This window comes from Macaca thibetana, chromosome 19 (assembly GCF_024542745.1).
Source record: "Macaca thibetana thibetana isolate TM-01 chromosome 19, ASM2454274v1, whole genome shotgun sequence".
Classification (NCBI taxonomy): domain Eukaryota; kingdom Metazoa; phylum Chordata; class Mammalia; order Primates; family Cercopithecidae; genus Macaca; species Macaca thibetana.
In genome coordinates, this window is record NC_065596.1 from 18,912,768 (window position 1) to 18,929,244 (window position 16,477).

General features: G+C 54.5%; 1 protein-coding gene across 1 annotated transcript in view; it reads left to right on the top strand.

The window, feature by feature from the left end:
* Nucleotides 1-15,117, top strand: part of PTPRS (protein tyrosine phosphatase receptor type S) — a 138,867-nt gene extending 123,750 nt beyond the window's left edge. The window contains exons 18-34 of the mRNA XM_050771030.1: nt 59-152; nt 258-473; nt 966-1,123; nt 1,645-1,656; nt 1,911-2,023; nt 4,825-4,922; nt 5,009-5,132; nt 5,718-5,893; nt 5,975-6,094; nt 7,949-8,103; nt 8,189-8,474; nt 8,671-8,849; nt 9,589-9,715; nt 9,800-9,925; nt 12,215-12,369; nt 12,550-12,685; nt 13,771-15,117. Coding sequence (XP_050626987.1) covers nt 59-152; nt 258-473; nt 966-1,123; nt 1,645-1,656; nt 1,911-2,023; nt 4,825-4,922; nt 5,009-5,132; nt 5,718-5,893; nt 5,975-6,094; nt 7,949-8,103; nt 8,189-8,474; nt 8,671-8,849; nt 9,589-9,715; nt 9,800-9,925; nt 12,215-12,369; nt 12,550-12,685; nt 13,771-13,839 — 2,344 coding nt within the window. The 3' untranslated portion in view covers nt 13,840-15,117. The remainder of the gene's footprint in view (nt 1-58; nt 153-257; nt 474-965; nt 1,124-1,644; nt 1,657-1,910; nt 2,024-4,824; nt 4,923-5,008; nt 5,133-5,717; nt 5,894-5,974; nt 6,095-7,948; nt 8,104-8,188; nt 8,475-8,670; nt 8,850-9,588; nt 9,716-9,799; nt 9,926-12,214; nt 12,370-12,549; nt 12,686-13,770) is intronic.
* The last annotated feature ends 1,360 nt before the right edge of the window (nt 15,118-16,477 follow it).

Here is a 16,477-nt window from a genome sequence, read left to right on the forward strand (position 1 = left end):
GCATCCCTTGGTCAACCCTATCGACGGCCCCCTTTGACTCTTACCCTTCTCCCTACAGGAGCTATTTCATTGTGATGGTGCCACTGCGCAAGTCTCGCGGAGGCCAATTCCTGACCCCGCTGGGTAGCCCGGAGGACATGGATCTGGAGGAGGTGAGGGCCTGGGGCTAAACCTGCAGGGCCCAGATATGTCCCAGCTTTCACATGCTCTGTTGCTCCCAGCTGAGCTCTGAGCCACCCATGACCCTGTTCCTACAGCTCATCCAGGACATCTCACGGCTACAGAGGCGCAGCTTGCGGCACTCGCGTCAGCTGGAGGTGCCCCGGCCCTATATCGCAGCTCGCTTCTCTGTGCTGCCACCCACCTTCCATCCCGGCGACCAGAAGCAGTATGGCGGCTTCGATAACCGGGGCCTGGAGCCTGGCCACCGCTATGTCCTCTTTGTGCTTGCTGTGCTTCAGAAGAGCGAGCCTGTAAGTCCTGAATGGTGTCTGCCAGACACACCTCTGAATGAGGCAGACCCCATTTCCCAGGGCCTTGACCTCAAAACCAGAGGCAGATCCTCTGTGGTCAGTCACAGGCAGCTCTCTGTGGTCAGGGCTGGGCAGTGGGGAAGACTTGGGAGTGGAGGGATCCTGAAACGAAGGTTTCTTAAGAGGAAGAGACCTTCCAAGGTCTGGGGCGTTGCGGGGTGAGTAGGAGTTCAAAAAGAGAAAGCATCCCAGGATTTGCATGTGCAAAGGTCTAGGAGGTACAGAAAGGATTTCAGAGTGGCTGGAGCAGAGAAGGGAATGGGGAGAGCAAAGACTGGCAGGGACCAGGTCATATGGGCCACGAGGGTCAAGGTTCTAGGAATATAGGAGGATCTAAAGCAGGGGAGAAACATGGGTTTGTGTTTGAGAAAGACCCATCTGGCCACTGCAAGGACGGTGGACACTGATGGAGACCCCCCCCTTTCCCTGCAGACCTTTGCAGCCAGTCCCTTCTCAGACCCCTTCCAGCTGGATAACCCGGACCCCCAGCCCATCGTGGATGGCGAGGAGGGGCTTATCTGGGTGATTGGGCCTGTGCTGGCCGTGGTCTTCATAATCTGCATTGTCATTGCTATCCTGCTCTACAAGAAGTAAGCCGCATGTCCTCCCTGACTTGACAGCAGGGAGGGCTTCCTGGAAAAGGAGGGAGGACTTGTCTCAGAGAATCATCACTAAGGGTCTCTGTTGTACACATGGGGAAATCGAAATTCAGAGAGGTTAAGCCACTTGATCAAGGTCACACAGCATGGGAATGGCAGAGCTAGGGCTCAAAGCAGGCCAGTGGCTTGGCTTCTCCTGTTAACCCCTATCTTCACCTCCGCAAGATGATTTGGGGTAGAGGCTGCCTGCGTCCAAGTTCAATGAGGATAGCAGTTGTAGTGGCCCCATGGGGCATGTCCCAGCTTAGAAAGGGAGGGCTGAGATAAGCCTCCTTGTGGTATCAATAGGCAGGGGGACAAACAAGAAAGAGGAATGCCATTTTCCAGAGGAGACCAAAGCTCAGGGAGGTTAAGGAAGCCACTGAGAGTCACAGAACAAGTCCTTTGTGGCCAACACACCCTCACCTTTCTTTTTTTCCCCCCTTCTCACCTGTGTCTGCTTTCGGGAACAGCAAACCTGACAGGTAAGAACCAGCCCTGCCCCCTGGAGGCTTCAGGCAAGAGGAAGAGGACAGGGAATGGGTTGATACTGTGCCCACGGGAGAGGGGATGTCTGGCTGCCCCCACAGCTTGTACATGTATCTGTACTTGGTCCTGGAAACCCCAGTCATATGGGTATACAGTCCTTTTCCGACCATACATTCCTGGGGCCTGAATTGTATTCACACATGAACATGTCCCAGTACTAACTGGACTGTTCTGCTTGCTTCTCCTAAAGTAAACGCAAGGACTCAGAACCTCGCACCAAATGCCTCCTGAACAATGCTGACCTCGCCCCTCACCACCCCAAGGACCCTGTAGAAATGAGACGCATTAACTTCCAGACTCCAGGTATGTACTTATCCCTGGTACCAGGGATACCGCCAACAGGGGAGATAGCTGGTGAGAAGCAGTAGCTGCCACCTTGGGGGACCCTCATTGGCCCCCTCTGAACTACGCTTGGTGCAGCCACATTCTTGATTCCCAAATACCTCCCACCCTACGTGGATCCGGGCTTGGAACTCATAGGTTGGTTCTGCTTACAACCAAGTGAGACTTTTTAAGTTAACATTTAACTGATGGCTGCTCTCCTCTTCAGGAGCCTAAAGATGATGTTTAAAAATAAAAAACGGAGAAAACACAAAACTACCCCTCATTTCTTTGGGCAGAAAGAGCTGTTCTTCTGTTTATCTCTCTAGTTTTAATGTTCCTCAGTGGTGAGAGTTAAGGTTTGCCCTCAGCCATTTTCCACACTCCCTTGGGATATATCCCTAGCAAGGTACAGAAATTATACCTGCCCCACGCCTTGTACCTCTTCCCACCATGGCTGCTGGGGCTCATGCCTCTTTACAGTTCCCTATAAAGTCACCTGCCAGTCAAGGAGAACTGAATCAAGGTTTTATCCTTGATCATTTCCGTGTATGATTTACAAACTCCACCATCAACCCCTTCTTCATGGGCTCATGCCAGCTGCTTCTAACCAAGTAAGAAATTTTTCATTTTACTGATGGCTGCTATTCTCCTTATGGGTTCACAGCCTAGTTACATCTGTCCTTCCAACTGTACCGGTCTCCACTTCCTATCTCTGAACTGGTTCATATCAACTCTATTTTCCAACCAAACGGAGATTTTAAACATTTGTATTTAACTGATGTCTTTAGTCCTCCTTAAAGCCTCATGCACAGCCTCATATGCCATTCCTGATGTACTTTCTTCTTTTTGTCTCTGGACTGGCTTGTGTCACTTCTGTTTTCATCCAAATGAGGAGTTTGACCATTCGTATTTAACTGATGACTGCCGTCCTCATAAAGGGATCATGCAGGGCCTCATGTATCACCCCTCGTGTATTCTCTTCCCTTTCTTACCTCTGTACTGATTCATGTTGCTTTGGTTTTTCAGCCAAATGAGGATTTTAAATGTGCATGTAACTGATGGCTGCAAGTCTCCTAAAGGGATCATGAAGAGTTTCATAATTCACTGCCAATGTGTTCCCGTTTCATTTCTGTCTCTGGACTAGCTTATGTCTGTTCTGTTTCCATCCAAATAAGGATTTTCAACATGTGCATTTAACTGATGGCTGCTGTCCTCCTTGAAGCTCATGGCATGGGCCCATATGTCCTTTCCCTGCTCCCCCAGCTTCTCCTTCACCATCCTGCATCCTCCTTCCTCAGAATGCCCTCTGCTGACCTCAACAGAGGGGACCCAAGGCCAGGCTGGTCTGGGGGAGGGGATTTGTAGACAGAAGAACCTAGCACTTTGGAGTCCTTCCAGAGTGACGGGTCAAGACCAGGACTGACTGGCGTCCAGCCAGAGGGGTACACAGTTAGCAGCTATCGTGAGTCCACAGGTGGGGGCCCAGGTGGCTATGCGTCCCCCACGTTGTCCGCATTGCTCTGCCCTTTGCATCCGCCAGCCAGTGAGGGGTGGGGGAGGCAGAGGTGGAACCGCCCCCCACCCCCTGCATGTTTTCATTTATTTATTGTTTGCTGTTTGCAGATTCAGGCCTCAGGAGCCCCCTCAGGGAGCCGGGGTTTCACTTTGAAAGTTAGTTTCTGTGTCTGTTTTTGGCTTCCTTTCGCCCCCCTGTTCGTTTCCTCTTTGGTTTCTCCATCCTGCCTCCTGTCTCTGTCCACGCGCCCACCCACCGCCGGCCCTTGCCCACCTGTCCTGTGCTGGCTCCTGGAAGAGGGCAGGGGGTTGGTCCACTGGGCCCTTAGGTGGCTGTGTGTTACTGCTGTGTGTGTGGTGTGTATGTGTGTGTCAGGGATGTGGGTGAGGCACGTATGTACCCCGCACGTGCCCACATGACAGGCAGGCCCCTTAGATGTGAGCTCTTGGGGGGAAGCTAGGGACACATGAGAGGCTCAGAACATCAGATGTTACCAACTGGCCTGGAAACCACCTGAGAGCTGAACATCCGGTACACAGGTCCCAGGAGAGGTCAGGGTTCTGCAGACCCAGATATCGGGAAGGGAGAATTGAGCCCATACCTAGCACCTCCAGCAGCCATCCGGGGGGTGCTTGAAAGGATAAGAGCTCTCAGGCCAGGGCCTTCTTGCACCTGCTCCTGCCCCAAACAAGTGCAGGGACAGATGCGGGCCCCTCACTCCCCTCACATACACGCACACATACTGTTACCCCTCTCCAGTCCCTCACCTCTACCTGGAAGAGGATTTAGTGCCTCTGATCCCAGAGGGACAGTAAGGGGTGTCAGTCGCCCACCCAAGGACAGTATTTCCAAAGCCCAGCCAGCTGCATCTGCCATTTAATTTCTGTGCCACAGACTTGCTTCTTGGCTCAAGGCACTGGGAGCTTGACATCTCCGAGGTGACCCTTCTGCCAGCCCCTGCACCCCCAGCCTGGTCAGAAGGAAGCAGGATGTGCCAACACCGTGATCCAGGCCCCTCCAGGGGTATCAGGCTCTGCCCCAAGCAGCGGCCTCAAACCTGCTGCCTTTAGAGTCCCCTAGGCCTGGGGTCCCAGCCCCTTCGTGAGCCACCCTGAGTCTTCCCCTCCTGCCAAGCCCCACCCCAGCCACGCCCTTCTAACCGCAGCTCGCCCATCGCAGACTCACACGTAGAGCATCCCCTTCCCACCAGTCCCCGGCCGGCCCCCCAGTGACCAACCCCGGCGGGGTCTGCTCCATCCTGTAGGTATGCTTAGCCACCCGCCAATCCCCATCGCAGACATGGCAGAGCACACGGAGCGGCTCAAGGCCAACGACAGCCTCAAGCTCTCCCAGGAGTATGAGGTGAGCCCGCCCTCCGCCTCCCGCCCTCATCACCTTGGCCTCACAGGCACCTACCCTGACACCCACGCCCTCCCCTTCCTCTCCAGTCCATCGACCCTGGACAGCAGTTCACATGGGAACATTCCAACCTGGAAGTGAACAAGCCGAAGAACCGGTACGCCAACGTCATCGCCTATGACCACTCCCGCGTCATCCTCCAGCCCATTGAAGGTAGCTCAGAGACCCCCGGTCTTAACCTGCCCTTCCCCACTGCACAGAAAGTGCTAGATCCCATGTCTCCCCTTGGCCACTGAGGCCTGATTCTGGTTATAGACCTGGTCCAGCTCCAGCTGGAGGCCACTGGGCATCTTTAGATATATATTTAACTGATGGCTGCTGTCTCTATTAGATATGTATTTAACTGATGGCTGCTGTCTCTAACATGGCTTCATCTTTTCCTCTGCATCAGTTGTGATCAATCAGAGCAGTTCTGCTGCCCGGGGACATTTGGCAGTGTCCAGGGACATCTTTGATTGTCACATCTTGGGGGGAAGAAATGTTGCTGGCACGGAGTGGGTGGAGGGCAGGGATGCTGCTCGGCACCCTGTAGTGCCCAGAACGGCCCCACCACAGAGAGCAATCTGGCCCCAAATGGTGATAGCACTGACGGGGAGAAACTGTGAAGTACACGTCCCATGGTCACCTCGGGGACAATCTGGGAGCAGTCAGAGTGAACTTCCAGGAGGTGGTTGGCCAGACAGAGCCAGCCTGGCAAGACAGCCCCCACAGATCCCTGGCCTCTCACCCCGGCTGCAGGCATCGTGGGTAGTGATTACATCAATGCCAACTACGTGGATGGCTACCGGCGTCAGAACGCGTACATTGCCACGCAGGGGCCGCTGCCCGAGACCTTTGGGGACTTCTGGCGTATGGTGTGGGAGCAGCGGTCGGCCACCATCGTCATGATGACGCGGCTGGAGGAGAAGTCACGGGTGAGCCTTGGACCCCACGGCCCTCAAGCCCTTGCCAGCCAGCCTGGCCCTTGCTGACACCTATTCTCTTGCCTGGTCTAGATCAAGTGTGATCAGTACTGGCCCAACAGAGGCACGGAGACCTACGGCTTCATCCAGGTCACGTTGCTGGACACCATCGAGCTGGCCACGTTCTGCGTCAGAACATTCTCTCTGCACAAGGTGAGGCCCGGGCTGGGGGCTGAAGGTGGAGGAATGTGTTGGAAGGGAGGCAGAGGGCCCCAGCTTCTACCCAGGGCACTCCCCATAGGACAGAGAGAAAGCCAAGTGTGTCTACCCAGACTGACTTCATTCTCGTGGAACCCACTTCCGTGGAGGGGGAAACTGAGGCTCAGAGAGGACACTGCTTGTTTCCACCCACGGCAGGACAAAGCTGGCAGAGCCCAACTCAGCAATGAGCCTGATTTCCTCTTGCCTTTACTCATGCCCCAGGTCCTCTTTGCCCACTGTCCTCTGGCCTCACCCAGCTTGAGCCTATGATGGGGCCTCAGCAGGGCCCCAGCCCTGTCTTCAAGGAGTGTCCAGACAGAGATGGACAGATACTAGCAGCCCTGTGAAGTCAGGGCTGGGATGGAGAAGATCTTTTAGATACATATTTAACCGATGGCTGCTGTCCATAGTGTGGTTCCATCTGTTTTTCTCCATCTGTGGTTCTGAATTAGGACAATTCTGCCATCCAGGGGACATTTGTTACTGTCATAATGGGGAGGGGAGGCGCTACTGGCACCATGATGTATCCCCAACACCCAGCCAGGTCATTGCACCATCAGGCACCTGCTTGATCTAAGTACCAGAAAACTGAGTACATGGACAAGAGTGAGTGAGAATTCTTGGTTCAATCACACACATTAAACACGTGTTATGTCTCACTCGCTAACCTGGACACAAGCACACAACAGGGACCTAAACAGATAAAACGTTCTGCCCTTGGGGGACTTAACAGTCTAGTATACAAGACACAGACCATGACTGAAACGTCAAGAAAGCTTACGTGTTGGAGAAAAATAGGGGAGAAAAACAGTGTCGGGGACCTGGAAGAGGGTATGATAGGGAAATTTGGGAGAAGAGCATTTCAGGTGAGAGGGTGTAGCCTACGCAGAGGCCCTGGGGCAGGACCGTGCCTGGCGTGTTAGAGGAACAGCAGGGAGGGCAGGATCCTGTGGACCTTGGGGAAGACTTGGGCTTCGACCGTGTGGAAGGCAGGAGCCATGGAGGGCTGTGGACAGAGGAGGGACCAGATCTGACTCAGGCACTCAGGTGCCCTCTGGCTGCTGCAGGGAGGACAGACTGAGGGGCTTGGGTGGGAGCCAAGGTCTGGGGCAAAGAGGGTGGTGACAGTTCTAGCCCAGGTTGGCCTCCATGGAGAAGAGCAGGTGGATCGGGATAGACTTTGAAGGCAGAGCCGACAGTCCTGGGTGAGGTGTTAGATGTGAGAGGGGAGAGTTAAGGGTGACTCTCAATCTGTGGCCAGAGTGCCCAGAAGGTTGGAGCCATTGGAGCCACCTTCAGCTAAGATGGGGGAGCAGGGTTGGGACGAAGGCCAGATACAGTTGACCATGTTGTGTGAAGAGTCCACAAGACTCTACTTGGAAACGTCCAGGGGCAGCTAGAGCCCAAGTCAGGCACTTAGAGACGTGGAGACTGGGAGGTGCAGACATGGGCATTTTTTCTTAGATGGAGTTTCGCTCTTGTTGCCCAGGCTGGAGTGCGATGGTGCAGTCTCCGCAATCTCCACCTCCTGGGTTCAAGCGATTCTCCTGCCTCAGCCTCCCGAGTAGCCGGGATTCCAGGCATGCACCACCACGCCCGGCTAATTTTGTATTTTTAGTCGAGACAAGGTTTCTCCATGTTGGTCAGGCCAGTCTCGAACTGCTGACCTCAGGTGATCCACCCACCTCGGCCTCCCAAAGTGCTGGGATTACAGGCATGAGCCACCGGGCCCAGCCATTTGGGCATTTTCAGCACATGGGCGGCAGGGTGAGCCAGAGTGACGGGTGACATCCTTGTGGTCCCCAGAATGGCTCCAGTGAGAAACGCGAGGTCCGCCAGTTCCAGTTTACGGCATGGCCAGACCACGGCGTGCCCGAATACCCAACGCCCTTCCTGGCTTTCCTGCGGAGAGTCAAGACCTGCAACCCACCAGATGCCGGCCCCATCGTGGTTCACTGCAGGTACGTCCACCCCGCTCTGCCCCATCCGCTTCCCCCGGCCCCCGCAGCCCAGCAGCCCCTGAACTCCACGTGGCTGTCCCCGCAGTGCCGGTGTGGGCCGCACAGGCTGCTTTATCGTCATCGACGCCATGCTGGAGCGGATCAAGCCAGAGAAGACAGTCGATGTCTATGGCCACGTGACGCTCATGAGGTCCCAACGCAACTACATGGTGCAGACAGAGGACCAGTACAGCTTCATCCACGAGGCCCTGCTGGAGGCCGTGGGCTGTGGCAACACAGAAGTACCTGCACGCAGCCTCTATGCCTACATCCAGAAGCTGGCCCAGGTGGAGCCTGGCGAGCACGTCACTGGCATGGAACTCGAGTTCAAGGTGCCAGCGGGGTGGAGGCTGCCGTGGGCAGGGTGGGGAGGAGGCCCAAAGAGCCAAAAACCAGGCTCGCCCCGAGCGATGGGGACTAGAAGGTGGCGGCGGGGTGCCCCTACCTACCTATCCACCACTGGTGCTCCAGCTGAACGCATAGCCTTCCTCATCCTAATGGTGGCCCTTGGCCTCCTCCTCCCCACAGCGGCTGGCCAACTCCAAGGCCCACACGTCACGCTTCATCAGTGCCAATCTGCCTTGTAACAAGTTCAAGAACCGCCTGGTGAACATCATGCCCTATGAGAGTACACGGGTCTGTCTGCAGCCCATCCGGGGTGTGGAGGGCTCTGACTACATCAACGCCAGCTTTATTGATGGCTACAGGTAGGTGTCACGCCGTTCTCACCTCGGGGCCCCAGAAGGACCCCATCTCTGCTTTCAAGAGGCCTCCAGTCTTGTGGGAGACAGAGCTGGAGAGATAGTTGCAGTCCTGAGCTGTTTAAATACACATCTTTAGATGTATATTTAACCGATGGCTGCTGTCCATAATGTGATTCCATCTGTTCTTCTATATCAGTGGTTCTCCACTGGGGTAATTCTGACACCCTGGGGATATTTCTTATTGTCATGGTTACTACTACTGGCACTGACTGGGGACACCAGCATCCTACAGTACATAGGACAGCTTGTCCCAGAGAACACTCCAGTACCAAATGTCAATAGCACTGAGATTGAGAAATCCTGGCAAGAGAGGGGAGGGCGTTCCGGGCAGAGGGTGCCACACGTGCGAGGGCCCGGAGCTGAGAGCCGGGCCCATGGAAGCAGCTGAAAGTAGGGCAGTGGCCCTTGAAGGAGGTGGAGGGGAGAAATCAGGAGAGGTTAGTGGACAGTCCCACAGCTTTGTCAAGGGATTTGAATTTGTCATGAGGCTGGTGGTTTCCCCGCATGCAAAACGGGATCACCAGGAGGGGATGTGGTGCACCCGGCATCCATTCCTGGCAGGCAGTTGGGGTGGTAGGTGTAGCTGTTGCCGGCTTGGTCCTGACCCTCCCGGGGCAGCATCAGGTGAGGACCACGCTGGGTCTCCCCGCCGGCCCTGGGCTCACACACCCCATGCCTGCAGGCAGCAAAAGGCCTACATCGCGACACAGGGGCCGCTGGCGGAGACGACGGAAGACTTCTGGCGCATGCTGTGGGAGAACAATTCGACCATCGTGGTGATGCTGACCAAGCTGCGGGAGATGGGCCGGGTGAGCCAGGGACCGCGGCGGGGAAGGGCGAGGACCAGACTGTGGCTCAGACAGCACTGACCACGGCCACCCTCTCCTCTGCAGGAGAAGTGTCACCAGTACTGGCCGGCCGAGCGCTCTGCCCGCTACCAGTACTTTGTGGTAGATCCGATGGCGGAATACAACATGCCTCAGTATATCCTGCGAGAGTTCAAGGTCACAGATGCCCGGGTGAGTCTAGAGACAGATTGGCGGAAGGGGCTGGAGTCAGGCTGGGCCCCACAGGCTGTTGCCTTAGTGATCTGGAAAGGGCTGCCCTGTTTGGTGATGGATACGAAGGCCGAGGGTAAGGGATGAGCGCTAGGAATCAGGAGAAATGTTAGCGGACCAGTTGGCCACTTGCTCCTACCACCACATAGGTGGAAGACAGGGTCTTGTCTCTGTGCTGACCCTGTAGTGTCTCCACGCACTAGGGAACATGGTCCCAGGGGATGATATTCAAGGAAATGAATGGGGCTTTCCCCTGGAAGCAGCCACCTGTGGAGGAGGATATTAAAAGGCTGAAAGGGACTTGAGGAATTGAGGGTGATGGGTGGTAGACGGGGGACAAGGAGAGTCAGATGGTGGGGATTGGCACCGCTGGGTGAGGAGAGATGAGTACGGACGGTGTTGGCTCAATGAAGGACTGCAGTGTCAGGTGGAGGGAGAAAGGCCACATATTAGGTGGCAACAGATGAAGACTCATAGTGGAAGGTGGCCCTGTTGGGTGACAAAGGATCAAAGTTAGTGGTGGAAGATCGATGATGGTAGAGAATACAGTGAGGGGATGATAGAGGATGGGGAATGTTGGCCAAGATGACGCCAAAGGATGGTGAAGTCTGCTGAATGAACAGCCATCACTGGGCATTGTGCTGCAGGCAGTGCAAGATGGTGCCCTTGGAGGGGTGGAATCTGGAAATGGAGAGAAGAACACTTGCATAACAGGATGGAGAATGTCAGTGGAATGTGGTAGTTTGGGTCAGTGAAGGATGATGCTTTATCAGTGGTGGATGGAGAAAGACAGAATTGGAGGAGGGTGAATATTTGGCCAGCAGGGGGTGAGAAAATCAATGGGAAATACTTTGACTAAGAAAGGACAGTAAACAATCAGTAGTCAATGGTATAAACCAACGGGTGGTACAAGATTAAGGAAGATGGGGTTGGGAAAGGAGATTTTGGAAAATGTAAAACATCAGGGAAAGATGGTACATTGGATGGCAAATGGTGGCAGATGATAACAGTTTTGGATGGCACCATTTTGATGGTGGAGAATGGGATTAGAACAAGGTAGATGATGGGGAATGGAGAATGTCAGTGGAAGACGGTACCCTTGGATGGTGGAGAGTGAATTGTTAGTGATGGATGGTGGAAAATGGCACCATTGAGTTGTGAAGGATGGAAGATGGCAGAGAATGATGTGGTTGGATGGCACCACTGGGTGGTGGGAAGAGAGACTGGAAAGAGGAATGGTTGAGTAGTGAGGAATGAAGACAGTCTGTGGAAGATCCCATCATTGAATGGTTAAGGATGAGTTACCAAGAGGGGATGGTGGTAGATGATGGAAGATGATGGTGTCGGGTGGAACTGTTGGATGGCAGAAGGTAATGAGTTACCAGTGGTGGATGGTGGAAAACAGCACCATTGGATGGCAAAGGATGAATGATAATGGCAGTAGGTTGTGGAAGATAGTGTTGGATGATTATGGGTGGTGAAATATGAGTTACCAGTGGTGGATGGTAGAAGATGGTGTTGGATGGGACTGTTGTGTAACAGAAGATGAGTTACCAGCAGTGGGTGGTAGAAATGGCACTATTATCGGATGGTGGAAGATGGTGTTAGATGGTGGAGGATGAAAGATGATGCCACTATTGGGTTGTAGAAGATGAGTCATCAGTGATGAGCTATGGACAGTGATGGAGCGGAGTTGTGCTGTAGGGCCCTGAAATGGCACAGAGAGGAAGATGACAGAGGATCATGGTGAATAGGAGCTGGGAAGGGCAGAGCTGGGTGCACTATGGGATGGTGAAGGTTGGAGGGTGGAGGTCCTGGATGTCACAGGGGACGTGGTGGGTTTGGGAAATGTGGGGAGAGGAACAGCTGGGTAGCGAGGAGTGGTGAGGATGAGGTTGGAGCATCTCTTGTAGAAAGCAGTACCATTGGATTGTGAAGGACAGAAAGTTATCAGGGTGAACGAATGGCAGAGAGTGTACAAAATGGGGGTGAGGGCCAGGCATGGTGGCTCATGCCTGTAATCCTAGCTAATCAGGAGGCTCAGGCAGGAGAATCACTTGAACCCTGGAGGCGGAGGTTGCAGTGAGCCGAGATCGCGCCATTGCACTCCAGCCTGGGCGACAAGGGCGAAACTCCGTCTCAAAAAAAAAAAAAAAAAAAAAAAAATGGGGTTGAGGATAAGGAGGATGGAGACAAATCCCCATGTCAGCTGCTGACACTGACAACAAGATTGGGCTCTCTGCACTCCAGGATGGCCAGTCCCGGACCGTCCGGCAGTTCCAGTTCACAGACTGGCCGGAACAGGGTGTGCCAAAGTCGGGGGAGGGTTTCATCGACTTCATCGGCCAAGTGCATAAGACCAAGGAGCAGTTTGGTCAGGACGGCCCCATCTCTGTCCACTGCAGGTGAGCTCCCTCGAGTGCCCCAGCTTTTGGCCCTGCTGGGGAAACTGAGGCCTGGTAGGGACAGCCCCAAGCTTAGGCTGTCCCGTCTGGGCTGTTAAGAGTCCTCGGGGAATCAGGTGGTCAGATCAGGGCTCTCCAGCACCTGCCCCTGAACGGTCGTGCTCACTTGACTTCCACCAGTGCCGGCGTGGGCAGGACAGGCGTGTTCATCACGCTCAGCATCGTGCTGGAGCGGATGCGGTACGAAGGTGTGGTGGACATCTTTCAGACGGTGAAGATGCTACGAACGCAGCGGCCGGCCATGGTGCAGACGGAGGTAAAGACGGGACAGGGAGGGGAGGCACCCTGGCCTCACACCCCGACTGCCCTAAGCCCCCGTTTCCTTCTCTGTGAGATGAGTACAGCCACCTGGGACTCTCTGGGTCACTGTGGGTGGATGGTCCACAGACCCCTCCCGCACCAGAAGGGGACCAGTAACCCTCTTAACACAACAGTCAGCTGAAGGTCAGAGCCAAGAAGCAGCCCTTGGCGTGGACAGAGATGGGCTCATTGCAGTCCCCAAGTCACAGCAAGTCTGTGGCTCAGCCTGGACCCTGCCATGAACCACTGATCCTTAAGTCCAACCAATGTACAGATGAGGAAACTGAGGCCCAGACTCCTAGCTCCAAGGGGAATGTTCCAATGGAGGGGGTTCTGAGCAGCAGCTGTGTCTTAAAAGATGAGTAGGGGGGACTGGGCATGGCAGCTCACACCTGTAATCCCAGCACTTTGGGAGGCCGAGGGGGGAGGATCGCTTGAGCCCATCCTGGGCAACACAGCAAGACCCCATCTCTAAAAAAAAAAAAAAATAGAAATGAGGCTGGGTGTGATGACTCACACCTGTAATCCCAACACTTTGGGAGGCCAAGGCAGGTGGATCACCTGAGGTCAGGAGTTCAAGACCAGCCTGGCCAACGTGGCGAAACCCTGTCTCTACTAAAAATACAAAAATTAGCTGGGTGTGGTGGTGGGCACCTGTAATCCCAGCTACTCAGGAGGCTCAGGCAGGAGAATCGCTTGAACCCAGGAGGCGGAGGTTGCAGTGAGCTGAGACAGTGCCACTGCACTCCAGCCTGGGTGATACAGTGAGACTGTCTCAAAATAAATAAATAAAAATGAAAAGATGAATAGGGCCTCCAGGCAGACAGGGGAGGAGAGGGCATTCCAGGTGAAGAGTGTAGCTGTGTTAGGCCAAGGTGTGGCGTTGCTCACTTCATTGTGGGAGCACCGTGGGGGCCAAAGAGACCTTCTGCAAGAGACCCGCACCGGGCTGAGGAGCTTGGCCTGCTCCTGAGGGTGCTAGGGAGCCCTGGGAGGCATTAGAGCAGGGGAGGTACTAACAGCTCACCTCTGCTTCCCCAGGATGAGTACCAGTTCTGTTACCAGGCGGCACTGGAGTACCTCGGAAGCTTTGACCACTATGCAACCTAAAGCCATGGTCCCCCCCGGCCTGACACCACCGGCCCCGGATGCCTCTGCCCTTCTCGGGTGGACCTCCTGAGGCCTGGACCCCCAGTGGGCAGGGCTGGAGGCGGCAGCAGCTGCGTTTCTGCACCGTTTCCGGGGACCATCAGCCCCTCAGGCCCCCCACTGGCCCCGGCCGCCCCAGCGACCTCCCTGGCACCGGCCGCCGCCTTCAAATACTTGGCACATTCCTCCTTTCCTTCCAATTCCAAAACCAGATTCCGGGGTGGGGGGTGGGGGGAACGGTGAGCAAACAGGAGTGCTCCCCACAATCGGAGGAGGGCGGGGCACAGACCATGGACAGACCCCTCGTCCTCCCCAGCGGTGGTGGGAGGACCCGGGGGCTCTTCCCCGCCCTGCAGCCTGGGGACACTGGGCTGGGACCAGAATCCAGCTTTCTTTTAAAACTCTCAGTGTAACTGTATCCCGTGACATTTCGTTTTTTTTTAAATAGTGTATTTTTGTTTCCATTTTTTTTTTAAAGAGAAACAAACAAAAGACTTGCCAGTCAACAACTTTCAAAGAGAACAACTTTGGCTTATTCATATTCTGTTCAAAGACAGTCTATTTTTTCACTGTAGAAAGCGTCCTTGTGTGATTGATAGTTACGTTACGTTCGCAAACGCGCACACCGGGCCCACGGCTGTACCTTGGGCTTTTTTTTTTTTTTTTCTTTTTCTTATTTTTTCTACCATCAGAAAGTTGCTTTGCCCACAGAAGAATGGGATGCCCTTTTTTCTTTTTTGGCTTTTTCCCCCCCCTTTTTGTTTCATTTTTATAAATTAAATTTTCAGACATATCAAATACAGTTCTGAGGGTAGGGTCATGGGGGAACTCGGACCCAGCAGCGTTGGGTTCAAACCCATGGGGTACAGTTGAGGGAGACGCTGCTGTAAAAGAGAGATGACAGTGCCCCCTCCACCCCCTCCGAGAGCCCGAGCTGTCTCCCCGTCTCCCGCCCCCAAGGAGACGGAGAGGATCCTGCTTCTTCGGGGACGGGGGCTGTATGACTGTGCTGCCCCACATCAGGGACCCTTTCCCCCCTGGGACTATGGGGCAGTTTGGGAGCAAAACCAGAAGGACGGGACCCCCTCTACCCACCCGAGCAAGCGAGTTGTTTCTCTTTGTACAAGGGCAGATCTGCGGTTACTTTCAACACTGTTTATTCCAGCGGAAGCAGCGGGCGGTTTTCCCACCCCCGTGTATGTAGATATATCGACTTTGTATTAAAGGAAGATCGTCTGACCCCGGTCCATTGTGGAGTCTTTGTGGCACCCCTGCCTGTCCAGTCTCATCCCCGGGGTGGAGGTCGGTGGGGGCCTGGAGAGCTGATCTCATTTCCTGGTGTGAACAGAGGAGTAGTTTGTTCGAGACCACACACTGCTGAGGCGGGTGGATCACAAGGTCAGGGGTTCGAGACCAGCCTGGCCAAGATGGTGACACCCCCGTCTCTACTACAAATACAAAAAATTAGCCGGGCACAGTGGCAGGGACCTGTAATCCTAGCTACTCAGGAGGCTGAGGTAGGAGAATCGCTTGAACCCGGGAGGTGGAGGTTGCAGTGAGCCGAGATCATGCCATCGCACTTCAGCCTAGGTGACAGAGCAAGACTCCGTCTCAACAACAACAACAAAAAAAATTGACCACACACCGATGAAGTGGCCAGGCCAAGATTTGAACCCAAGCCCTGGTCCTATAGGGGTTGCCTTGTGTTCGCATTCCAGTAAGTGACCATGATTGAGAATTCACCATGGGCCAGTCACTCTGAGACAGACATTATCAGCCCCTTGGCCAGGCGCAGTGGCTCACACCTGTAATCCCAGCACCAAAGGGAGGCCGAGTCAGATGGATCACCTGAGATCGGGAGTTCAAGACCAGCCTGGCCGACATGGTGAAACCCTGTCTCTACTAAAAACACAAAAATTAGCTGGGTGTGGTGACACGTGCCTGCAATCCCAGCTACTTGGGAGGCTGGGGCAGGAGAATCGCTTGAACCCGAGAGGCAGAGGTTGCAGTGAACCGAGATCGCATCACTGCACTCCAGCCTGGGTGCCAGAATGAGACTCCATTTCAAAAAAAAAAAAAAGTGTTAGCCCCATTTACATATTAGGAAACGGGGACTCAGGGAGGGGCACACAATGAGTTTGAGGTGAAGCTGGAATTCCTATCCGATCCCATGTCACCCGCAGCCCTGAACAGCACACCGTGCTGCCTTCTCAAAGCATCCTGAGGAGGAACTGAGTCCGTGGAGGGAAGCAACAGGTTGGGCACACTCTTCCTTCTCCACCCTCTAGGCCACTCAGTGAGCGAACCCATGCACTGAACCAGAGTCACACCCCTGGTGATGGAGGGTGAGCCATTTTGTATCTATACCCTTGCCTGAGTCACTTCTTGCTCTGGCATAAAAGCCACTGACGGGAGCCAGAGATAGGATGAAAGAGCCTCGGATGATCTCAGAGAAGTTCCAGGAATCAGAAAAGGTGATCTTAGTGAGACCAGGGACCCAGCTCAGGGAAAAATAGGACTATGCCTCTTAGAAACCAGCAGATCAAGGCCAGGTGCAGTGGCTCATGCCTGTAATCCCAGCACTTTGGGAGGCTGAGGC